Here is a 23,994-nt window from a genome sequence, read left to right as displayed (position 1 = left end):
AATTTAATCGGATAAAGGATATTTTACTTTTTCCAAACAAAAAAAAAAAAAAAATGTAAACATTGTTCGTGGACGACAATAAATAGGGTTAATGAGTCATTTCCAATCCATTATTTCTTTTATTATTATTATGATTAACATTAAAAAAGGAAAGCAGCAAAATATTCTGCTTCATTGGCATTAGAATTTTTCGCTTTGATATGGAACTTCACTGGTCGTTGTCGTTGTCGCAACCACATATAGACATTAGACAGCCACATAAATTGGTATTTAATTAGACAAAATACATTTTTGAATCAAGTTTCCAAATCAGATCAACCCACTTCCTCCCCCCCAAAATGTATATCTAAAAACCACTGAATCTGAATCTGAATATAATAGAAGACTGCACAAAACCAAACTAATATTTTGTGCGTGCATGTGAAAATTCATAAGCATAAATCACGTCCTCGAAAGAAAACTTCTACTGTCATTAATTTTTCACAGTGCCTAACTTTTTCCCCTCATAGGGCACTTTTGTATAAGCTTTACTCAAGAAACAGTGAAGCATTCAGTCGGCACGGCCGTCACTGCTACTTGCAGAAGGTTTCTTACCACCATACCTCTGTCAAAAATGAAAAGAACAAAACAAATTTTCATTTTTCAAGCACAGGTGAAATAACATAGAGAAACAGATTCCCACTTCAGTGAAACACCAACCGATATTATTAACAAATTATGGTCCAAAAAAATGTTGCGGCACATAGGGGGGAAAAAAATAGAGTGCTTGAAATTCACCTGCTTCCCAAAGTTGAACGGAACATATTTGTATTTCATCATGTGTGCAATTTGGCGTCTCATTGTGAGGACAAACAGAACAATCCAGTAACAAAGTAGAATAGGCCAAAAGACAGGAACATCAAACATAGAAAAGAAGGTCATGAAAAATGCTATGCAGAACGCCTTTGTGAAGGAGTACCTGGAACCATAGAGGAGAAATAAAAATATCATCTCTTGAATACACATGAAAGGAAAGGAACAATAAAGAAACAGGGCCGATGGGATTGGAGATTACAAAAAATGGAATGCCAACCCATGTGATTGGACCAACATCATACAGAGGTGATTTACATAATCACCCAATCACATTTACAATATTTTGGGGCTACTGGAGTTTTAACATTCATAATGAAAACCAATAATTACAATTTATTCATGGGTAACTGGAAGAAAAATAAGCACAAAGAGCCAAAAAATGGTTTAATTCACTGAAAAACAACATGGGACAAGACATTCTTTATCTTCAATTCCGACAAAGAAAAGAATGAATAATTCACAACTCCTAAACAGCAAGTCCTGCATTTTGTTTTTAAAGTCCCAAAAGGGCAACTCTACTCTAAGAATCACAGCTCATAGAGCGAGAACTAAGTTCAGAATTCAGATAATATTTAAAGATGTTAAGAAATTTCGTAGTTAAAATGACGATTGAGAAGGTAAGAGCAAACAGATTCAGATACATTAAGCTTAATGAATATCCAAATGAGACTGGAAATAAGCTCAAAATCAAATATGCCTTAAAGCACACACATAACTAAAGCTAGAACGCATCCAGGGAAGGGGGGGAGGGGGGGAGAGAGAGAGAGAGAGAGAGAGGGATATGGGATTAGTTATTCAAATTTCGACATGTCCATATAAGAGAAATGAAAAACGAACATTTCGGCACAACTAATCCACTGAGACAGTTAAAAGAAAGTTAATTAACAATTGCATAATTGCACGCAAACATGTGAACCGGTTGCTCATCCAAAAAATATTACTGTCAACTGGCCTTAAAATTTCCATAAGTTTTTTTGGCTGCCATATGATAATCATGATGCAGGACGGCAGTAATATGTCTATGTAAGGTTTCCTTCAAAGGGCTAAGTGACAGGAAACCAGCAACAAATCCCTTTTTCTATCTGGGTGGCTGGCTCTACTCACCTGAGTCTTAGGCAACTCTTCTAATGTACTACAATTATGGACCGGAGAAGTTTAATAAACATGTTTGCACCAGTAGAGCCAGGTTTTGTCCAAGGGAAAAGCATTCTTTCTAGCCTTCTAGCATACCTCATTTCTGATTTTCTTATTTTAATAACAGCCATAAATAGGGTTGAGAAAACCCAGCATTCCAGCGACGTGGCAGAAAAGAGGGGTCCAAGTTTTACTTGGTAGGATTAGAAACCTTTTGCTCGGGTAGGCCTTCAGATTAAAGATGTTAACATGTCTAGCAAGGCTCTTTTCATTAAGGGGTCGCAGAATGTGGAGGAAGGAATAAGGGAGTGTCAGAGAGAGCTGGTGCTCAAGGCAGATCATAGGTCTTATGAAGGTCCTTCATCTAGCTTACATTGGTGAGGGAGAGAGCAGGTGCTCAAGGCAGATAATAGGTCTTACAAAGATCCTTCATCTAGATTATATTCTTCACGTAACATTCAAGCAGAATGACTCATTTTATCCATGCACACAAGCCATAACAATAAAGTTAAGATTGCAGAGATTAAAATAAAGTTCCTACTTCTAGAAGCCACTTAAACATTAATGAAACTTTGGAAAACTAAAATTGATTATTACATTAAAGTTAGACCTATTTGCGTATTTCCAAATAATAATGAAAAGTAGTCGCCCTAGAATTCACAGCTGCAATATCTTGTAATTCGCATACTTGATTCACTCACATATTTCTAGAACATTCCAATTTATACCAAATTAAATGGGTAGGTTTGACCCTTTTCATTTTCATCGATAACTTATCCACTCTTTCCCCAAGTGACACAAATGTTTTGCACTACAAATAAATAAAGGATAAAGAATCCAAAACAAAACCCAATCCATATAAAACAAAACCCGTGAAGAAATTTAATTAATTCAATGATGAGAAAAAAAATCAGACAAAATACCAAGACAAATAATGAATGATTAGTTACCAGAACTTAAATTCAGGAAGCCGGCGAATGAATGGCTTGAACTCATCTGAACCTTTTGTTGGAAGCAAAGGCCCATCTGAAACACCCATCTCCGGATCAACCAATGGTGACAAAAACCCAATCAATAAATTCAGCAGATAGATCCCCAGTCCATATGAAACAATGTAAAATCCCTGAACATAATAGACCCTCAATGCATAAATCACCACCGCAACAAAGGATCCAACCCATCTATACGTTGTGTGAGGAGTGCTCTTATCCAAATAATGCTGATAGAGCCTTGAGATGTCATGCACCCATTGGTTCATTGGTGCTGCCGCGGCAGCATTATCGCCCCCAGCTCCCTCCATTCAATTTGAAGCTTCACAATCTGCCAATATATAGTGTGATCCAATCAAATCAACCATACTAAACCACAAAAAGCATAAACTACATACATCCATCTGTGCAAATGGGTGTGCGTGTACTCTAAGCATGTGCTCACAGAAACATATATGCATGATTACTAATGGTTCTATTTAGCAAAGCAAACGAGATGAAACTTCTAAACCCCAAGTTAGTAGATTACTCTAAGAAGGAAAGAAAACCCTAGAATTGCCGTCTTGCAAAGGACATTACGATTTGGAGCTTGGGACCCACTAAAATTCAAAACTGAAATTTTAATAACAATAATAATGATGATAACAAAATGCAACCAACAGCCTCTTTAAGGTAAATTAGAACTGCATCAAACAAAGAAATATTCACTATCTGAATCTTCCATCCTTTTTTTCTTTTATTTCCCTTTTTCCGACCATTATTTTCCCGTCAACCAAAACCGATACATCGATTAGTTAGGGTCTTGCACAAAATAACAATGACCTCAAAAATGTCGGTGAATGATTCAAAAGGCAGATCTAAAATTGCAGACAGACATTTCCAGAAAAGAAAAAACAAAAACCCAGATTCACAAACAACAAATTGGATGAATTTTCCCAGAAAATCATATGCAAGCTAACTAAAAAAACTGCAGGAATCGAAGAGACCCAGATCCAAAAATGGGTAAGAAAAGAGTTAAAAGAAAACGAGAGCTGACCTTGTCCGACTGCAAAGCTTAGAGGTATGGAAGAAAATTGATTGAAGGAGGGGGCTGAGAATGAGAGACAACAGGAGCAGATAGATCTACGCGGGGTTTTGGGCCTTTGTTGTATTTTGGTGGTTTGAAATGGAAGAAAAGAAGGTACAAAACCACAATGTGAGCGAGAAGAGTTTTTATTTATTATTTTTGACTGCGATGCGGTTGAATACGGGTTGAAGAAGAAGATGAAGCGACTCAGTGAGTCACCGTGGCCGTGTGAAAGGCTGTTCCTCATGTGCCACGCGTTTGAAAAGAATATGCCTCGTATTTATGCTCTTTGTCCTTGTCCATTTTTGTAATTTCGTATATAGCCTTTTTTGTTTTTTTTTTTTTTTTTTTTTAGTTTATTATCATATATATATCCTATCGGCAGGACCAGAAAATCAGATATCTTTCTTTCCTTTTGCATGGAAAAAAAATAATAAAATATATTCCATAGAATTAAAACAAAATTGATTAGTAACGAATTTTATATATGAAACAGAAAGTGTCACATACAGAAAGTACAACTGACTTAATTTTTTATTTTTTTCATAGGTTTAGAGTCCGTTTGAAAGTGATTAGAGGATTTACTAATGTTTTAAGAATTTCTCAAATAGTATTTTTTTTTTCTTAAAATTATTAAATAGGTAACTTTTTAATAACAAAATTACTAAGAAATAATTTTATAATTTTTAATTAAATGTTATATATGATTTTAGTCGCTTCAAAATCACTTCTAAACGGCCCGTTATTATCAATAACCTTCTAAACTATCCACTGTGTCTTGGTTTGCCCTCTCTCTTCTTAAAGAAAAACATCATCAAATATCCAAACCAGAGACATGCCCCGAGACATGCCCCGGACCGGAAAGGGTCACCCCAATATTAGAAGGAGTAACTTGACAGGCCCAATTCAAAGACTTAATTCAAACTCAAATAGTTTTAGGCCCGTTTTCCGGTAAACTTCATGCTAAATTTATTTAAATTAATTTGTTATGGAAAAATTTTATTTTACATGCTATTATTTCATTTAGATATTATATTTTTTTAAAATTCTCATTTATGTTTTTTAGTTTTTTAAATTATTCAAAAAAAGATTAACTTATCAGTTTTTACTAGTTATTTTTAAATCAAAGATCAAAATTATAATGTTGTAATGTTCTTTAAACATAGAACATAGATTTTGAACTTATGTATGATCTTTAATTATTAAAATTAAACAAAAATTTTAATTATTCCTTTTTAATATTATCATTATTTCATTTAAATCTCATATTTTTTTAAAAATTTATTTTTATTGATGTCAAAACATACTCAAGTTAATTTTAGCAATTAAAGATTAAAAATAAATTTAAAATTTATATATGATGATTAATAACATTGTTAAAATATAATTTTGACTTTTAATTGTAAAAATTAACTTGTAAAAATTAATAAAATTTGATAAATTATTTTTTAATAATTTTAGAATACTAAAAAGAGATAAATAAAAAATTTTAAAAAATGTGTCTTAATGAAATAGCAATAAAATTGAAATGGCATAATTTAAATTTTCGCAAAAATTGATAAACGACAATATCTCTCTCACTCTCTCTCTCTTCTCTCTCTCTCATTATATATATATATATATATATATATACACACATATATAAACTAATGATAGTAACAAGTGTGAATGAAAATTGTCAATTTATTAATCATTTTTAGGTAGTATATAAATTTTTCTTGGTACCATTATGGAATTATTAGAGTTGTAGGGATTAAAGTAGGTAGAAGTCAGTGTCAAAAACAAGATGCCAATTAAGTCCCTAATAAGAAGGAAATCCTACGAAATTATCAAATTTTGTAAATTTAAGGCAATCACAACCATTCATATCCAATTTTTAATTTGCACTAAGCACCTCCATAAAAACCCAAAATAGGATGACGTGTCCAAACCATGGCCACAAGTTTTCTTAGGTTGTGTGGCCAAACACGGTGGGTGTACACGTATTCTTCTTTTTTTTTATTGTTTTTTCCCTTCTAAATTCTAATTCTATTTACATTCCGAGCTTCCCATCTTTCCATCGGCTCAACTCTCTTGCAAGCCGAAGCCGAGCCGCCGACAGTTGAACAGGCGTTCTTTAATGAACCCGTGGTCCGGTTTATTTAGAATGTGGCAGTCCATAGCCTGCTTTTGGATGTGACTAAAACATGGTACTGTACTACTGTTTCTCTTTGTCTTTTATTTTTTTTTATGGTAGTGTGTCTTTATGTGCCTTTGAGGGGAAAATTAAAAAAATAAAAAAAAAAACTCAAATCTATGCCCTCTAACTCCAAAATAATTTTTGAAATATAGTATAGACTAACTTCTTTTTTTTTTTTTTTTTTTGCTTTGCTCAAAACTTCAGCTTTTGAAATAAGAGTTTCATAGTAAAAAATATACTTTATTGGTTTTGATTGGAATATTTTCATGAAACGTGAAGCTTTATAGGAATCTGTCGAAACACTATAAAAAATTGTGTTTAGTCTTTAGAAGTCAAAAATATCATTTTAAAAGCCGTGCCAAACAGTAATTTAAACAAATGTTTCATAAGGAAAAGCCAAATGAGAGACTTGAAATTGCATGTGATTATTGCCAAATGAGAGACTTGTAATTGCATGGCAATATAGTATAATGACTTTATTAGTTGGGTCTTTCAATTGGAGTGATTCTATTTTTTTCTAACCAATACCATATAGATATTTGTTCTTTCTTTCCTGTGGTTTCAAATTTTCCAATATAGAATATTTAATGCTAAGCAACAAAAATTCGGTACTCTCTCTGTCTTGCATGAGGATCTTGTGCTTTTAATTTCATGCATGAAACATAATAAGGCAATGTCACAATTTGTGGTTATGAATATTTTCTAAAATATAAATTAAATATATTCATGTGGTTGCCTTGATGAGTGTTTGTTCAAATAAATGTCCACGTATGATCCTAACTATAGTTTTCTTAGTCATATAAGGTATAAAGATCAGCATTAATCGTGAAACTTCTCTATTAATTCGTTGTCCATTTAATATGTATCTTTAATTAACATTGTCTGTGTAGTCTTTGTTTTGTTGAGATAACATGTTTAGTTTATTGTTTTTGCTCAACTAGATGGTACTTTATTCTTTAAATCATGTCCACATAATCTAAAATTTTAAGTTTTGCTTAATTAATAGGCTTTATTTGGTGGTCCAAGTTGGACGTTTGACCTTGACTCGACCACCTCACAGCACTTACTCTTTAGTCTTGAAAATATGAGGTTAATGAAGTTTGTTGATTAATTTCATTCGGGAAGACTTCCAAAATATAACACTAAAAAAATTCATCCTTTTGCTTTTGTTTTTTTTCATGGCTCTATTTTGAAAAAATATCCGGGATATGCTACATTTAAAACATTTTTTTATGATTAAAAAAACCTTTTTTTTTTTTTGTTTTCTAATATTATGGATAAGGGAAACTAGCATTTTCTCTTAGATATAAAGAATTGTAGTCTTAATTGGTTGGTATACAATGAAATTATGAAAACCTTAACCAAAAATAAAAAGAGTTCCACATTTGTTTGGTAATTGTCCTAATATGTGTTAATCTATCAATTATATTCAAATCATGTATTTTCGCATTATTATTATTATTGTTATATACATAGATATGTATAAATTCTCTAGAAAGCGATTATCTGAAAACTAATTTTACCATAAGCCGGAAAATGAAAAGAACAGTTAAATAGTAAAATTTTATTTTGAGTGGTATGAGGAAGGATAATGATGCATATATCATATCCTGAATTCTGATCTTAAAAGGATATCATTGGTCCTCCTTATGTCTACTATTAGTACAATTTGAAGTCTGAACTACCAGCAGCCTCTTTATTTTGTTTATTTATTTTTAATTTATCTATTTAATAATTTTTTTCAAACTTTTGTTTTTCAGAGTGTGTTCCAATTTTTATTTTTATTTTTTAAGATTAGAAAAAAAAAAAGAAAAAAGTGTGTTCCAAATTTAAATGCTTATCAAAACGTAAATGTTGACCAGAAAAGCAGGGCCCGCAAGAGGAGCCCATTTTCCACATGGGCCATTGCGTTGCATTGGCCTGATACTCCCGGCCGACCGAGTTGCACAAATTCCGAGATATTTGGGAAACTCAGATTATATATATATATATGCTAGTACTGCAACTTGTAAGTGGGCTGCCTAAGATATTTTCTTGCAGAAAGTGAGAGACAATCACATTCAAATATATTAATAAATCAAAAAAGGAAACAAAGATAGAAGAAGATTTTTTTTTTTTTGGATGGGAAAAGATAAAGGAAGAAGATATTTATGGTGTCCAAGTTTCCAATTTGCTCAAATTGTAGAAAATATCTATGCCTTTGAGCTGCGTAGAAATCAGGAATTAAAAAAAAGAAAAAAAAGAAAAAGAGTAACACTCATGCATTCCACAATTCCATAGACATCACGTTTTAAGGTTCTTTCAATGTAATGCACTCCATGTGCGTGTACATTATATATAACTATTTTTTTTTTTAATAATTTTTGATATCTTGTAATTTGATTAATAATTTTATGATGAAAATCTATTGGAATTGGCATTTGTCCAAATAGATATTAAAACTTAATCTATTAATTAAAGTGTCATATTTTTCGCTTGTTATATTGGTAAATTTCCATCAAAAGGTAACTCTTTCTTCTTTTAATAGATGACATTGCACATTTTATGTATGCATAGCTTATTACCAAATGATACCTTTTCGTGACAACGTGTCGTAGGCTATTGGGAACATAGTTTTTATTTTGTGATGGAAATTTATCAACTTATTAAAGTTTGCTATTTCTTCAATTATACTTTAATTTTAAAAATCGTTAATCTAGATGACTTCCAACACTTGTTTATTAAAAAAATAAAAAGGTTGTTCAAATTTATTCACTAGGCAAAGAGATATATATTATTGTGTCCAACATTTACTTTTTAAAATATGAATATACTCAATATATATATATAAATATATATATATATATATATATATATATATTTCAATATAACAAAATTGTTTAAGAATGGAGTAATGCTACAAAGTTATATAACCAAAAGCAAATTTAGCTCTCTTATTGCTCACATTGATTATTCCATTTGGCTAGTGCAAAAGCTTTTTTGATAAGGAACGTTGATTCAAACACACTAATAAGAGTATTGGTTGTTGTTTTTTTTTTTTGGGGGGGGGGGGAGAAAAAAAAAAAAAAAAGAAGAAAAACATTGGATCTTTACCATATTAACTATTGCCACGATTGACATATATCTTTCTTTTTTTTAAATTTTTTTGGTAAATACAATTGATATATACCTCTTACAATCAAATAGAAAATCATATACTTTTCAATTTAGAAAATTTTAAAATTTTAAAAAATTAACATAATAAAAAAAGAGAGGAAAAAAAAAATGAAGTGGAATTGAAAAAGTGCAGGGGAGTGGGTCCCGGGAGTCGCAGCCATTTCTGTCTGGGTGGCTGAGAGTAGAATTTGAGTATGTGGCTGAGTGGGTAGCGAGCAGCCTCTAAGCTCGGCTTTTAGATGCTCTCCCTTTCACCTTCCCTTTCCGGCTTTTTCTCTCTTTCAACTTCTGCTTCTTTTTCAAGTCTGCTTCTTGCATTATGCTTCGTGTTTCCGCTCTCTCTCTCTGATCTCCATATCTGCATCTCGATCCGCTTCTTCAAACACCAATCCTCGCTCTTACAACTACTTTGTAAAAGACCCAGATTTTTTTTTTCTTTGACACTGGGGCTTCAAAGTTCTTGCCTTTGGAGGTAAGATTTCAGTGGGTTTCCAATTATTTATTTATTTGTTTTTGTATATTTAAGCTTTCTTTTTTAACTTCTGCTTTATGGGTATTGCTGTGTTTGGAATTCTGTATAATACTCTATATCTTCTGTGGTGTAAACTCTGTTTTAGTGATTGTTGTAATGGCACTCCATAGTTTTCAGCTTGTTGCTCGGATATAGGAAACTTTTGCTCTAATGGGTGGTTTGGATGTATCACATATATCTGTAATTTCATATTGTTTCCAGTTTGCTTCCTTCTGGCCCTTACTTTCTAGTCCTACAATTCGTTTTGGTACTGAAATGGGAAAACTGCCTTTTTTTTTTTTTTTTTTTTTGTCCGTTTTCTTTTCTTTTTAAGCTAGAATTAAATGATTTATGAGTCAAAAGTTAACATGCTAACCTTTTCTGGGAATTGGTATGCTCTAGTAGTACTAGCTTTGGCCACTGCTTTTCCTTACAGGTCTTACTAGAGTGATTACTGGAATCATCTAAAATTAAAAGGTGGGGTGAAGCATAGTAAGTATTTAGTTTGGTGGAAGGTATGAGCATCTACAAATCTCTACAGTGGATTTCAATTGGACAGCATCTACAAATCTCTACAGTGGATTTCAATTGGACCATCTTTAACTTTTCTAGTTATTTCTTTGCTTCATTTGGATACGATACCTTCTTAGATTCATCTATAGCCTCCAAGTTGTACCTTGTAGTCGTGCATTTGGTTGTCTTCCCAATAATCGATATCCATTGTTGATAAAGCTCCGACCTTTTTTATCATTGATCAAACTGTAGTATGTTTAATGGATAACTGCGGCAAGAATCAAGAATTCTACCTTTTCCCCGCCCCCCTTCTCTCCAAGTAGAGACAATGAAGAAAATTTACATGATCGAAATAATTGAAAAGCTGTTGTACAATTTCTTATCTAAGGAGAGCCATGGATGTTGTACCATCCTTCTTTTCCTTTTCAATACAGTATCTTGGATATTTGGAAAACTGTACACATGGTCAACACATGTATTTGATGCTTCTAATTTTTATTTTCATAATAAAGAGCTTTGATCAATAATTTCTCTATGAGGACAAGGATACATATGCATGGCCTCAAAACCATCCATTATGTTGTCAGAACCTAACTTTATATAAAAGGCATAGAATGATCAGCGCTTGAATCCATTGGTTTGGTTTTTTCACAATTATAACTGTTGAAGTGGAATAACCATATATGATTGGTCTATGGACTCTAAATACTGCTTTCTTGGACTGTACATTTTCAGGTGCCTTTTGACAAGCTATTGAGAGAGTTTTTTTACTCTGAATTTAGGAGCATAACCTACCATGTCTGATCGTGTTGTACAATCTTATGATAATAGCAATCGAATGACTGGGAAAGCTGCGCATCCTTACCAATCTGCTTGGATGGCTCATTGGATGCGCACAAGCTGCAAATCAGCAAACCGAGGTTGTAGTCAATTATCAGTTTGCTATGAATCCCATGAAGACAATCATGATGCAAGGCAGCATCACCTCCTTAGTGGGACAGAGATAGTGGATAGTAGTTCTAAATATGCAAAAGGATTTAGTGAAGTTAATAAAGGAAAAACAGTCAATATCAGCAATGAAAGTCCAATGTCGAGTTCAGAAAGGTTAAGGAGTGACAGATCGGATTTCCAGCCCCTTCCAGTGTGCGGCCTTCCTCAAAAGGGAGAGAGTTTTGTGGCTGAAAAGATTGGACAGGCTTCTATTTCTCATCTAAGGTCTCAAATTGATCTTGATTCCAGATATTATCCTTTTTCTCTCAGTAGGGGTGACAGGTACCCATTCTCAATGCTCGCAAGGTCTCCACCTGATCCAGATACATCATCAAGAGAGTGTCATTTTCAGCCTGAGCAGCTGGCGAAATATGATAAGTTTATTGAAAGTAAGAGAAAGGTCCTCGAGGATGATTTTGTGGGATCAACTTCAAAAATTGTGCCACATGGATGTAACCACAGAGCTCCGATGCAGTCACAGGAGAAAATTAATAAAATAAACTCCATTTTAGTATCTGAAGATGAAGCCACAAATACTAACTACCCTAGCAATTCTATGATTTTGGTTCATGAGAAGACAATCAATATGGCTAGAAGATCTACAAACTCATTATCGAGGCATAATGATGTGGCTTTACCACATGATATCTCAAAAAGCATTCAGCAACCTCATTTTCTTGGTAAGCAGAGGCAAAGGATACCAGATTGTTCAGGTAATGGATTGTTTCCTAGCCGGAGCATATCTTCTGGGCTGCATGGCGCCAAAAAATTATATCTTGGACGTTCTTCACTACCAAGCTTGCCATGTGATCTGTATAACATGGAGGATTTGAGAATTTGCTCCACTGTCAACTCCATGGAAGATTCAGCTAGAGGTCAAACCAAGTTTTCTCAAACAACTCATCATTTTATGTTTGCAAAAAAAACCAATTTTGATCTCTGTGAAGGAGGTCCAATGTTGAAAGAGTCGTCACTGCCAACCAAGTTGAAAGGAAGCACTTTTACTGAGCTCTTCAGCTTATGTCCAGATAATGAATTCCCAGTTCAGCCTGGAGTGAAGCTACAACTTCTAGGAAGTTCCGCAAGTAGTGAGGGAGAGAAAGATGCCAAAGATTTCAACACTTCAGCAGCAAATTTAAATAATGAATCATCAGCTGACACTGATACCATGGACATGGATATTTTCCGGGAGAATCGTGTTTCTGGTATTTACATAGTTTCATGTTTTCCATGAGTCATGAGTTGATTGAAATTTTATTCCATGCTATATGGATTTTTTAGGTTTTCAGTAAATAAGTCTTTAAGATGTTTTTTTAGAAAGGGGTGACCACTGGATTTCATTGGCAGCTTTTTGTCAGTGTCATTTACTATTTATACATTTGTTAACTTTTACCCTTGCTTTGATTTGTTTTTAACTGAGGGTTCTGGCTGTTTGCTTGTAGGTATGGCTTCTTCGCCACCAAATAAGGTAAGCCTTCATATTTTTTGTCCTTGATAATGTGTTATAATCATCAATTTGGGTATCTACTTGCTTGCTCAAACGCTGTACATTTACTGCTAGATGTAAAATGCTGTCCTTATTTTTTCATAGACAATGAATTTGTTGGTTTATATTTTTTTTCCATAGCTCATTACTGTTACTTATTAGAGGTCAATCCATGAACCCCAAGTTATGAAGCATTGTACATTAGTTTCCATCATAGCTCCAAGCTCTATTTTGTTGGACATTATTGATCCTAGCTATTTTGTTATAAGTACTGATTTTACCAGTGTTCTTGTTTGGTATTGTCATTATTGCTGCTGTTCATTCTATTATTATTTTTTTGTTATTATTGTCATTGTTAGCTATTTATTGCATACATGGACAGTCATAAATACATTCACCTTTATGTATTAATTACTGCAGGTAAAATGAAGCCTAGAACCTATAAATGTTTTATTCAATTAAAATAGGTTAAGATATATTGAGTGTATAGGTCATAAGCATAATTAAGTTTTTAATTAAATTGGACTAGTGTATAGGTCATAAGCATAATTAAGTTTTTAATTAAATTGGACTATTGTATAGGTCATAAGTATAATTAAGTTTTTAATTAAATTGGACTTGTAGTGGTGATGCTATGCAGGATCAAGTGTATAAACATATTTTGTGTTATATTTAGTCTTGAAATAGTTGTGAAATCATTACACGATATGAATTTTGTAGTGCATTGAATTGGACCCACAGTCACCAACGTCTCAACCTGTATTCCCTTCAACTGAAGAAGAAACTAGAAACAACCGGGTAAAAACAAACTTACCTGATATAAATCAAGAGCTTCCTGATCTCGCAGCTTATGGAGATGACAAAGAGACAAGTACATCAAAAACCCAGAGTTTGGATGTTGAACACCTCCTTTCCCATGCTGTGCAGCCAAAAAGATTAAAATCCTCTGCACGCTCAGATAGTTATCTGGAACAAGAGCCAAGCAGCATATGGGTTAAGCGCCTAAAGTTGAGTCCTACTTCTGCCTGTGGTACTAAGAGCTCAGAAATGGCAGAAGCCTCTTCCCATGAAAAGGTTAATAAGTTCTTCAGCAAAATTATGAACCGCAGCATAAACAATTCAGAACCCCCTATGGGTACATGTGAAGGTAAAGAACAGACGATCCGCAATCAAACTGCTTTCTTATTAAGAAACAGTGAATCCTCACCTATTGAATCAAAGAGGGAAAATCAAGATATAAAAATTTCACATCCTTGGATCCAAAGGTGGCGCCGTAATGTTGCTGTGGCTCCCCCAAAGAAGTCTAAAGCAGTGGAGTTCTTTGAACCACAATGTTTGAAGGTAATGTCGAATGAAGTTCAACAGAAGCATTTTCCAAGCCTTGCTGCTATGGCATTAATGGGAAAGGCCATGACTGGGTTCAGACCTTGCGAATTTACTAAAAAGGGGGGTTTAGTAGTTTGGAATTGCAAGTGAACAAGTCAGGTTTTAGAATGGAAAGTGAGCTAAATGGTCAAAATGGGATCATGACGGTTCTAGCTGGCCAGCATTGTTTTTTTCGAGGACAAACAATGCTTTTTGGTCATTCATCAAAATTAATCAGTGAGCAGAATGTGAGCTCTATAAACCCTGAGTGTTGCATAGGTATGCATCTGGCCTGCATATTGGTATACTCTCAAAAGTTCAGCTAAATACGCAATAGTTTGTACTCTCTCTCTCTCTCTACCTGAGCTGAAGACACAAACCTTTGTATACTCTCTCTATCATGTCTTAGGCATAATGAGAAAGTGAGAAAGCGAACTTACTGTGCTAACACCATACATTATGCCTGCAATACTGGAGCTGCTGGAGAATGTTCCAATTTGACAGGAACTATGCATGTGGTTATGGCCCTTAAGAGGAGAGTGCTCTGGAGCTGAAGAAGTTATTTAATGAACTGAAAATGTCAAGGACAAATACAGAAGGGTGAAAAAGAATCATGCTGAGAATCGTTAGCCTTTCTTTACTTACGATCTTTAAGGTGGTCTCGATGTATGCATTTTTGTTATATGATGTGCATGATCTTGATGTATACATTTTTGTTATATGATGTGCAAGTGTGGCTAATTTTCAATTGCCTATTGTATTATAAACTTCGTCACCCGAAGTAAAAATTTTTGGTTGCATATATTTTCCTAGTGTGGTTTGATTATTCCTTCTTGTTGCAATCTCTTTAGACAAACTCATGGATCTCCAAAAGGAGGTTGGTTGAAGTCAGATAGATCTTCTCCTTTGCAGATGACCCTCCAAGACCCTGCTATAACTTACATGAAACCTCTCCACCCATGCCCAACCTTATTGACTGCCCCATCTTTCATTTAAGATTTAGTTTATATCTTGTTATGGAGTAGAAATACATTAATTAATGGCTATATAAATGAAGTTATCGATCACAAATTACATGTCCATTGTTTACATGACACCCAGCTTGTTCCAGAGCAAATTCAAAAAAACCAACTCCATGGATGCCCGAGTCTATGCAAGGAGGAGCAAACTGAATGATTATATCTCTCAATGTGAGCAGCCCCGTGGCTTGTTGTGTATCATCAACTAGAAGGCTGAAGCTGCTTTTTGTATCTGACATGTTCTTCATGGCTTGCCTCAGTGTATCTGTTTCTTTGTTGGTGACCGGCAAGGTCATTTTCGGAAGGAAGTATTTCCTTAGAAGAAGAATCTCTTTTGAGAGAAGAATCCCAAGGTCTTGTTCAACATTCAGATCAGAGGCTCCGTTATGACTCTCCATGTGAATGAATTCCTCCACGGTAGTCCTGCAAACTTGCATTATCATGTTTTGACCCCCCCACCCAAAAAAAAAAAAAAAAAAAGAAAAAAGAGAAGAAAAAAAGGTAACTTACTTTTTATCGTGAAGGAGATTTTCACTCTCAAGAAGAAGGTAGACATCACTGTTTCTCACACTGCCAATGAGCCTCTTGCTTTCTCGATCTGTTACAGCAATTACACCTGTTCGATTTTTCCACAATGTATGTAGAGCTTCCGTTATGCTTTGGTCTCCATATACATGTACAGCATGTTCTTTGTGCTCAAACCTGTATGAAAAAAATGGGTGGAGATTAACCAAGTAGTCGTAAATTTGGAATATATTATTGTATTGATGTATAAAATATACAATAAATACATACCAGAAGTCTGTCAAAGCTTTGTCAGCAATGCGATCAAACCAGTCTAAACCACTTGATTGAAGAAGGAACTGCATAACTGCATTCTACCAGAGAGACAAGCAACAATTATTCTATTCATTGGTCAGATGATGAAGATGATGATACAAACGTTCATTTTTTCCTTCCTTCTTTTTTTTTTTCTCTTTTTTTTTTTTTTAATTTAATAAAAATGATACAAATATTCATGTTAAGCTGATAGATATGCATTTTGATATTCTAGCTGCATGTTAGTAATTTAATTGGTATCTGCAGTTGCCAATGCAATTTACTAAGCAGAAATTAAAGCTACCAGAATACCTGTGTAATAAAACCAATGACCTGAGAATTGGGTTGCTCTATGACCGGAACAACTTGCAGCCGATGCTTTGAAAGAAGCAGCAGAACATGGAAGAGTGTGTCATCTAAGTTAACAGGGAAAAATGGATCCAATAAGAATGATTTAGCCAGCTCTCCAATCTGTAATAATCAATGTGGAAGTAGTTTATCGAAAATGTAAAAACCTTGGAAGTGTATAATAAAGTAGTAATTCTTTCATACACAAAAACACTAAACAAATTTTTTGTTTTTTCGGGGAAGTTATTTCATTTATATTAGTCCTAACAGTATTGAACTTAAAGAATCACCCTTTTTGCTTATGAAGTTTGATATCTGAAAAAAATAAGGGAAAAGAAAAAAGAAACATGACCTTAGTATGCCCAATATGTGGGTACCGTTCAAGTATTGAGAAAAATGGAGCAATGTGGTCAGTCTCTTCAGTTCCTTTGTGTCTGTGTCTGTTATGGTATCTCACCTTTTCAAATTCCTGAAGTGAAATTCTCATGAGAAGCTTTTTGCATCCATTTAAGATAGAAGTAAAAAATAAAAATAAAAATAAAAGTTTTATGGGTTGGTTTGATTGTTTGGAAAATGCTAGAGACATAAAATAAGATAAAAAATAATAATACTAATAAAAAAAATAAAAAAAAAATTTACCTCAAGACACCAGAGAACCATGCTTGCAAAATCAATGAAACCAATATAACATTCTGAAAATTCATCTGTTGCATTATCTGCAACCAGTGCACCAAATGCATTCTTCTCATACAGCAAACTGATGGCATCTCTTACACAATCACCAGTTTTCAATTCCAATACTTTAATTAAAACAAAACGAAAAAATCAGAAAAAAAAAAAATATATATATATATATATATAGATATATATATATATTACATAGAAACTTCAACCAAAATTGGACAAAAAGATAGTGTAGTAGTATACCAGGTGAGTTTCTGATGCCGGGGATTGAACTGATGGGAATGTGATCAAAGAAGAGCTGGAGAGCAGTGCCTGAATCAAAATTTTGGTTGCTTTGATGAGTGCTGATAGTAGAACTGGGTGTGTCTTTCTTCATAATGTTCTCCATTTTCCTTTAAATCAACACCTTTGTTTTCTTTGTTGACAAAAATTCTCTGCCTGTGATATCTTCTCTGATCCTCGTTTGTTTTGCTCTTTTCTCTCCCAAAACACCCGCAGCGGCGTGCATGGGAGAGGTGTCAATGTCCAAGAACTCCACGTGGCGGTTCTTTTTTTTTCTTTTTTTTTTTTTGGAGAATGGTGAAGCATCAAGTGCCATATAGCAGCAAAAGACCCGGTTGCACATATTTCTGTACATAAAATGTATTTTCCCCTTTGACTACTATGTCCTTTCTCTGTCGTTTGAAATGGCTTTATCTCCGGATCCTAGAACTATCTAATCTGGGAATTTACCATCTTTGTTTGGTATATGGATTCAAAAGGAAAACTGGGTGTTTTTTTAGGATTTTCTTCCAAGGTTGTCTGATTTGTTTACAACGTGTAAACCCAACAAGAACAATATAAAGAACTTGTTAGTTTCATTTTTAAAAGAAAAAAAAAAAGTTATTGTACCGAGAGAACCCCTGGAATTTTCTTCTTGGTATAGAATTTGTTAAACAAAATCCTAGGGACAAAAGGCTTGCAAAGGTTGAAGTTTAAATTTGAAAAACAAGTTGCTGGATTACAATAATTGATATATGACAGAATCTAACAATCCCAAAAGAGCAACTGAACGGAAGTTGAAATTTGGAAGTTGCTAATTGTTCTGAGAAGATTGAAAAGTAAGCATTTATTGATGACAATATAATACATGATTCTCCAGGTTTTTTTTTATTATAGATATATGAAAGGGCAAAAAAAAAAAAAAAAAAAAAAAGTACCAGCTAAACAAGCCCCCTCTGATTTTTATCTATATACATTCCGCGTGGACCATCTCTTATAGGATAAGTAACCTGAGGGATCTTCCAGTTTTACATACATTGACAAAAGCTCCGCTTCCCTCTTCTAAAAGACAAAATCCCGGAAAAAACTTTCCTCTTCAGCTGCCCATCTAATTCCTCTTTTTCTATATGACAGTGCCATCTTTAATGGTTACCTTCTCTGGTATAATGGTGATCCCTGAACGGATATAGAATCCTTCTTCTGGTCTGTCTGCTTCTTCAACACCCTGCAAAAAGCCAGAGCATTCAGATTTCCATGAAAGGTAAAGGGAAATGAAGAACTTATCATTCCCACCAGGAAATGATAAGAGCATGAAGCTGTGCTTACATCTTTGTTCACGATCACCACGTCCTTCCCTATCTTTACATTCTTATCGATTATACAATTCCTTCAAATGAAAACCAAAAAGCCATGGTCAGTACTACATGATATTCTGAAATCCCATCAGAGAATGTTCAAGTGTAATTACCTAATCTTTGTATTCTCTCCAATCCCAATAGGAACCTTCCCTTCTGCCAGGAGGGATGCAATCTCAGATTCAGTTTGGTAATAGTCTGCACCCAACATTATAGTATCCTGTAAAAGATAGATAAACGCTTAAATCAACAAAGTCATCATTCATTAGGAAAAAGATGTATAAATTGGATTCTTTCTGGAAACCATGATGATTCACCTGAAGCTCAACACCGTAATCTAATCGAGACCGTTCACCCACTATTGAATGTTGGACAATACATTCTCGCAGGAAACACCCGTGTGAGATTATTGCATCCACAATCTGCACAACAAAAAACTGAAGTATTAGAAGCCATACCCCTCTCAATGCAGTGACAAATATTAGCCAAACTTTGCAAGTGTACCCGGCATTTATCCATCTTTGTTGGTGGCAAGAACCGAGGTGATGTGAAGAAAGGTGTCTTTGAGTCGTAGAACTCAAACTTCGGTTTCTGCAAGATATAAGTGCTCTTATTTCAAGAATTTATCTAATTTTAAGGAAAAGAAAAGAATGCTGTCAGGTTCACATATAGATGTTAAAGTCAGCATTGCAAAAATTCTTCTGCCTACGAATTTCATGTTAGCATTGGCAAAAGCATTGAGGTCTGCAACATGGTGTATGGAAATACATGCATGAAATGACAAGGCAAAAGAACTGACAAGAAGAAATCTCAACTTTTCTTGGTATTAAATTGAGATAAGAATCGGAACTCAAACAATTCATCCAAAATATCTTACTCCCAAGGTTGATATCTATAACAACATAAACCTACCTCTTCAGTGAGAGCTATGTTAGCATCATAAAAGGTCTTTATGGTTCCAATATCCTCCCAGTAGTCTCTGAATATATATGCCTGTCAAAGAAAAAGCAAAATATACATATTAGTATCACATTTTCTTAATGAACATGATTGAGAATTTAACATGAATTGATAAAATGTATTAAATTTTGATTATTCATCTCTTGTTTCTATTTCTAATCATATTACATAATACTAGTCAGGCCTAGAAGACTAACCGTCTTACTTATACCAAAAACCATGGAGAAACAATTTGCAAGATGAATCTACTAAAGGAACTACAGTTATCTTACTTGAACATCATGCTCTTTAACAGCTGCAGGAATGATTTCAGATCCAAAGTCATTTGATGTAGGGTACCTCCACCTCAGGAGCTTTAATAAAATGTCTGTCTTAAATGCATAAACTCCCATTGATGCAATGTACGGAGATTCCATGGCTTCTATTGCAGAAAGACCTAGAAGACTGGTATCTGTTCTCTGCAGAAATAACAACAAACTAGCTCATATTAGATATAAATTTATTAAGACTACAGAAAAGAAAACTTTATTACATGAATCTCAAATCCCGTCATAATGGCTTGTTTGAATGATTCAGAAGGTAAACCTTCAAAATCAATATGGTCCTGATGTATGCAGTTCGCTTAAAAGAAAGGATTAATGATATAAAAATGCAACTTTTGGTCTTCCTAACCATCAAGTCCAGCACACCAAAATATAAAATAAAATAATAATAAAGTCTTGCATCTCCATCTTATTAGTTTGTATAAAAGATCAGCAAGGAAAAGAACAACTCCTCAATTTTGTGAAGGCCAGTCCATAATGTTGTTCATAAAGATATAAACAAGGCCGGCTCTAATGCAGTATTTCATCGACACAATATACAGAACTAGATTGATGTATGAGGATTGAGAGAATTCAAGTACAATTGAACTGGGGATGAAAACAATCTTGCAACTAAAATCACAAAAGAGATTTAAGGACGACATCTGCTATGTGTTTCTCACCATTGCTTTCAGATCAGCACCCTTTGGTTTCTCAGAAAACTGCGCAATTCGGCCTCTGCTGTCAATCTTCACCAATCCATAATCTGATGCACGGCTGGAAAGCACCCATCCAAATTTAGATGTCATTTAAACACCTTAGTTTAGAAGTAGAAGATGTAAAAACATGAAATAAGAAAACTGAACAGACCTCTCATTCGCTGTTGCACATGAAAGCGTAATGTCGGCATTTCTATCAACATGACTCTGTTACATTATTGCAAACGTGTAAGCATAATGCAAGAACTAAAAAAGGTCTATAATTTATAGGATATAAATGTATACCTGCAAAAATTCCGTATAATCCATTCGGTAAAGATGATCACCCGACAAAATCAGAATGTTCTCAATGTTCCGGTTCTTGGCATCCTTCAAGAATTAATAAAAATTATCATATTCAAAACTCTACTTATAGGTGAAATCAGAAGGGACCCCTATCATTTGAATTCCCATTTCAAGATGATATTAGTACATTTGGAAACTTCATCCTCACCTCAAATACCCATATAAATTGCCTCACAGCATCTGCTGTCCCTTGAAACCAATTCATTCCTCTTTCTCCAGATGTTTGAGTGGCTGCCAGAACCTGTTAATGAAATGATTTTTACTTTAGCACCCAATAATCAAGAAACTGCAACATGCTAACAAGATACATACATGCTAGTTATTTTTACTGCCTTTTAATTTCAACAAATGAGAAAATATATGATGATTAGGCATTAGGTTCCTCTGTCAATAACATAGATTTTAAAATAATATGTCTTGTAATATTGGGAATTTTAAGTACAAGGAACTAACAAACATATCAAATATCCATATGCCTTTAACAATCCATTACCTCCACGAACCCATCTCCGAAGTTAACACCATTTCCAAAATATGTGCGAGCAAGATGACGATTGAGTGAAGCAGAATTAAACTGGGTCAACACAAAAATCTTGTTTATGCCACTATTGATGCAATTGCTCATTGGAATGTCTATGAGACGGTAGCATCCTCCAACTGGTACCTGCATATCAAACCACATACTCAAATGGTATAACCTCAAGGATTTTATATGTAAACTCACATACTTCAATAGCTCTACTTCATGTATGATCCATGATATGGATGACCAGCAGAAGCAAATTGAAGAATTCAAGAAGTAGAATCCCATTTTTTCCAGCCAGCAAAAATCCCAAACAAGAAATAATATCTTACAGCAGGTGTTGCTGCTCTCCTGGTAAGAGGAAATAGTTGAGGCCCAGCACCTCCTCCCAAAATGATTGAAGCGACATTTTTGGGGTCCATTCTTCGTCTATGAAACTGTGGAACTTGCAGAGTCTGAAATTGAATCCAAAATTAAGAAACCATTTACCAAACAACGACATCAAATTAACTTCGTAAGCAGGAACTGAAACAATTCCATATTTCCTAGAACTTCTATAATGGTGGATACAGAAAAATACACTCCTTTTCAGAAATTTCAAATGGATCATGGAGAGAATGCAAAAACTTACCAGAGTTTCCTTGGGGGTGTTTGATGTAAGAACAGAGAAAGCAACACCAGGATTAACCCTCTTGACCCTCTTCTCAGTTCTCCAAGCATTTGGCATCTGCTTGCCCCAAATACTGTTATTTAGGCTTCCTCCTCTGATCTTCTCTCCAAGAAACCGATTTTCTCCATTACTGAGATCACCTTGGCTAGCTTTTGCCAAATGGCTATTGGGTTTCAAGGACACACAGCAGAAATCCATTCCAGCTACCTTGCTGCTTAGAATGGTAATGGTTCAAAATTTTTACAACCAAATGAGTACTTATAGAAACCGAATCCCAGTAAAGCAGAATTCTAGTCTAAGCAACCAAGTTAAGTACAGATCACACAAAGTGATTCTCAGTTGTGTCACATGCTCAAAGTTAAGAAAACGTTCAATAATAAAAAATAAAAACTTAAAATAATAAACAAGCAACCCAAAACAAAGCCAAATCTAAAGGCAGTTGCTGATGAAAGATCTTGATGAAATTCAAAGACCCAGATCAGAAATATCACTAACAACAAGCCCCAAGAAAAAAATATTTTGAAAGATGAATCAGAACCAGAGTAGAAGAAATAACACACCAAATAAGGTGGTGGAAAGCTTCAAAGAATATGGGAGAGACAGAGTAGTGGCAGTCCACACGGGAGCCGATATATTTCGATTGACGTAGAAAGATGATGGGGTGAAATGCGTGAATGATTTGATAAAAAAGTTGACAACTTTATTGGCTTTTGAGAGCCTCACGGGAAATCCTGCAATTTAGGTGTTGCGTATTTATAATTATACAATGAGTATGAGAGAGAGAGAGAGAGTAAAAAAAATCTTTATTTTTTTTATTTTTAGTGGCATGAATTCACGTGGCCTTGCCACAGTTCATCATCGCATATCCGACTCCATCACCCGCTTCCTTCCACAGTCCAAGTTTCTAGGCTCCTCCTTGTTGCAATCAGAGATGACCATTTAGCAGCCAAACACCTGTTCATTTCATGCCAAACCATACATTAATTATTAATTATTAGAACTAATACTATTATTGCTGAGAAGACAATTTAGTTGTTTGATTAATAAGAATAGAGAAAAAGAAATTGATTTGTCTAAATATCATTGTAGTTTGATTAATAAGAATAGAGAAAAAGAAATTGATTTGTCTAAATATCATTGTAGTTTGTTTGTAGTCTCTTGTTTTGACGGCTGGAATTGCAGATTTTGCTTGCAACTTGGACAAATTGTGGACAAATTGTGTTTTAACCCTGTATTAATTGACGAAGACTGCTAACAAAATTTCAAAATGTTGATTATAATTTAGTTAGATTCATTCCTCAAACCACCTTTTTTATTTGTTGCAAGTTGATCAAATTATGAATCTCTTTTTCATCAAGTAGCAAAATTATCATGTTCTCACAACTTGGGAAGAAAAAGAAAAATAAAACAAAATACTTTATTAGTATTGGCATGGAAATAATGTGTTGTTTAGTCAGTGGAAAAAAGGGAGATAATTAGCTGTTAGAATTAGGGAAAATTAAGAAGATAAAAAAGGAATAATAAAAAAAAATTTAATTTAATTAACTTTTTTTTTTAATGTAAAAATGATTAGAATTTCTTCTTATTGCAGTTGGTGTGGGACGTTTTTTTACTATGAATTCACAAAATTTATAATAGCTCGTATTGTTTGGTTTTAAATGTGAGTTAAATTTTCATATATCATAAAAAGGAAAAAAAAAAAAAATATTTTCCATGAGTTAAAACCTCCATGTATTGCAAAGTTA

The 23,994-nt window shown here is 34.0% G+C and overlaps 4 protein-coding genes across 5 annotated transcripts; 1 reads left to right on the top strand and 3 right to left on the bottom strand.

Annotated features, from left to right (window-relative positions):
- Positions 1-240: 240 nt before the first annotated feature.
- On the bottom strand, positions 241-4,280 carry LOC107404013 (protein RER1A). The gene is made up of 4 exons (XM_016010947.4): positions 4,015-4,280; positions 2,940-3,309; positions 778-958; positions 241-604 (listed from the first exon to the last, which is right to left on the bottom strand). The coding sequence occupies exons 2-4, from the start codon at positions 3,287-3,289 to the stop codon at positions 551-553; spliced, it is 585 nt and encodes a 194-aa protein (XP_015866433.1). The 5' UTR covers positions 3,290-3,309; positions 4,015-4,280; the 3' UTR covers positions 241-550.
- Positions 4,281-9,592: 5,312 nt separating this feature from the next.
- On the top strand, positions 9,593-15,070 carry LOC125424029 (uncharacterized). The gene is made up of 4 exons (XM_048480173.2): positions 9,593-9,851; positions 11,139-12,598; positions 12,836-12,861; positions 13,600-15,070. The coding sequence occupies exons 2-4, from the start codon at positions 11,200-11,202 to the stop codon at positions 14,353-14,355; spliced, it is 2,181 nt and encodes a 726-aa protein (XP_048336130.2). The 5' UTR covers positions 9,593-9,851; positions 11,139-11,199; the 3' UTR covers positions 14,356-15,070.
- Positions 15,071-15,272: 202 nt separating this feature from the next.
- Positions 15,273-18,049, bottom strand: LOC107406791 (SNF1-related protein kinase regulatory subunit gamma-1). 2 transcript variants are annotated; one of them, XM_048480177.2, is made up of 7 exons: positions 17,358-18,049; positions 17,070-17,230; positions 16,783-16,899; positions 16,395-16,553; positions 16,059-16,141; positions 15,774-15,965; positions 15,273-15,686 (listed from the first exon to the last, which is right to left on the bottom strand). In XM_048480177.2, exons 1-7 carry the CDS (start codon positions 17,500-17,502, stop codon positions 15,302-15,304), a joined length of 1,242 nt encoding a protein of 413 aa, XP_048336134.2. In that variant the 5' UTR covers positions 17,503-18,049; the 3' UTR covers positions 15,273-15,301. The 2 variants fall into 2 exon arrangements, with proteins under 2 accessions (XP_048336134.2, XP_048336133.2); XM_048480176.2 differs by having other exon boundaries at positions 15,774-16,141.
- Positions 18,050-18,195: 146 nt separating this feature from the next.
- LOC107409332 (glucose-1-phosphate adenylyltransferase large subunit 1) lies at positions 18,196-23,196 on the bottom strand. Its single transcript, XM_048480174.2, has 15 exons — positions 22,810-23,196; positions 22,211-22,460; positions 21,912-22,034; positions 21,550-21,720; positions 21,205-21,297; positions 20,997-21,080; positions 20,863-20,918; positions 20,676-20,769; positions 19,963-20,148; positions 19,643-19,723; positions 19,235-19,321; positions 19,048-19,152; positions 18,844-18,950; positions 18,702-18,762; positions 18,196-18,600 (listed from the first exon to the last, which is right to left on the bottom strand). Exons 2-15 carry the CDS (start codon positions 22,445-22,447, stop codon positions 18,499-18,501), a joined length of 1,587 nt encoding a protein of 528 aa, XP_048336131.1. The 5' UTR covers positions 22,448-22,460; positions 22,810-23,196; the 3' UTR covers positions 18,196-18,498.
- Positions 23,197-23,994: the final 798 nt, after the last annotated feature.

This window comes from Ziziphus jujuba, chromosome 9 (genome assembly GCF_031755915.1).
Source record: "Ziziphus jujuba cultivar Dongzao chromosome 9, ASM3175591v1".
Lineage (NCBI taxonomy): Eukaryota > Viridiplantae > Streptophyta > Magnoliopsida > Rosales > Rhamnaceae > Ziziphus > Ziziphus jujuba.
Note: the sequence above shows the minus strand (reverse complement) of the source record. Positions and strands in the feature narration are given on the sequence as shown.

What these genes read in the sequence shown, in the direction of transcription:
- LOC107409332 (XM_048480174.2), bottom strand. Translation starts at nt 22,447, where the DNA reads ATGGATTTCTGCTGTGTGTCCTTGAAACCCAATAGCCATTTGGCAAAA. An exon ending in TGTGCAACAGCGAATGAGAG is followed by an intron (nt 20,770 to 20,862) that starts GTCTGTTCAGTT and finishes GGTGCTTTCCAG; the next exon opens with CCGTGCATCAGATTATGGAT. An exon ending in ACATAGCTCTCACTGAAGAG is followed by an intron (nt 19,322 to 19,642) that starts GTAGGTTTATGT and finishes TATATCTTGCAG; the next exon opens with AAACCGAAGTTTGAGTTCTA.
- LOC107406791 (XM_048480176.2), bottom strand. Translation starts at nt 17,502, where the DNA reads ATGGAGAACATTATGAAGAAAGACACACCCAGTTCTACTATCAGCACT. An exon ending in TGGTTCTCTGGTGTCTTGAG is followed by an intron (nt 16,900 to 17,069) that starts GTAAATTTTTTT and finishes ATTTCACTTCAG; the next exon opens with GAATTTGAAAAGGTGAGATA. An exon ending in AATCTCCTTCACGATAAAAA is followed by an intron (nt 15,687 to 15,773) that starts GTAAGTTACCTT and finishes GCAAGTTTGCAG; the next exon opens with GACTACCGTGGAGGAATTCA.
- LOC107404013 (XM_016010947.4), bottom strand. Translation starts at nt 3,289, where the DNA reads ATGGAGGGAGCTGGGGGCGATAATGCTGCCGCGGCAGCACCAATGAAC. An exon ending in CTTCCTGAATTTAAGTTCTG is followed by an intron (nt 959 to 2,939) that starts GTAACTAATCAT and finishes CTATGGTTCCAG; the next exon opens with GTACTCCTTCACAAAGGCGT. An exon ending in CGTTCAACTTTGGGAAGCAG is followed by an intron (nt 605 to 777) that starts GTGAATTTCAAG and finishes CATTTTTGACAG; the next exon opens with AGGTATGGTGGTAAGAAACC.
- LOC125424029 (XM_048480173.2), top strand. Translation starts at nt 11,200, where the DNA reads ATGTCTGATCGTGTTGTACAATCTTATGATAATAGCAATCGAATGACT. An exon ending in CCGGGAGAATCGTGTTTCTG is followed by an intron (nt 12,599 to 12,835) that starts GTATTTACATAG and finishes GTTTGCTTGTAG; the next exon opens with GTATGGCTTCTTCGCCACCA. An exon ending in CTTCTTCGCCACCAAATAAG is followed by an intron (nt 12,862 to 13,599) that starts GTAAGCCTTCAT and finishes TGAATTTTGTAG; the next exon opens with TGCATTGAATTGGACCCACA.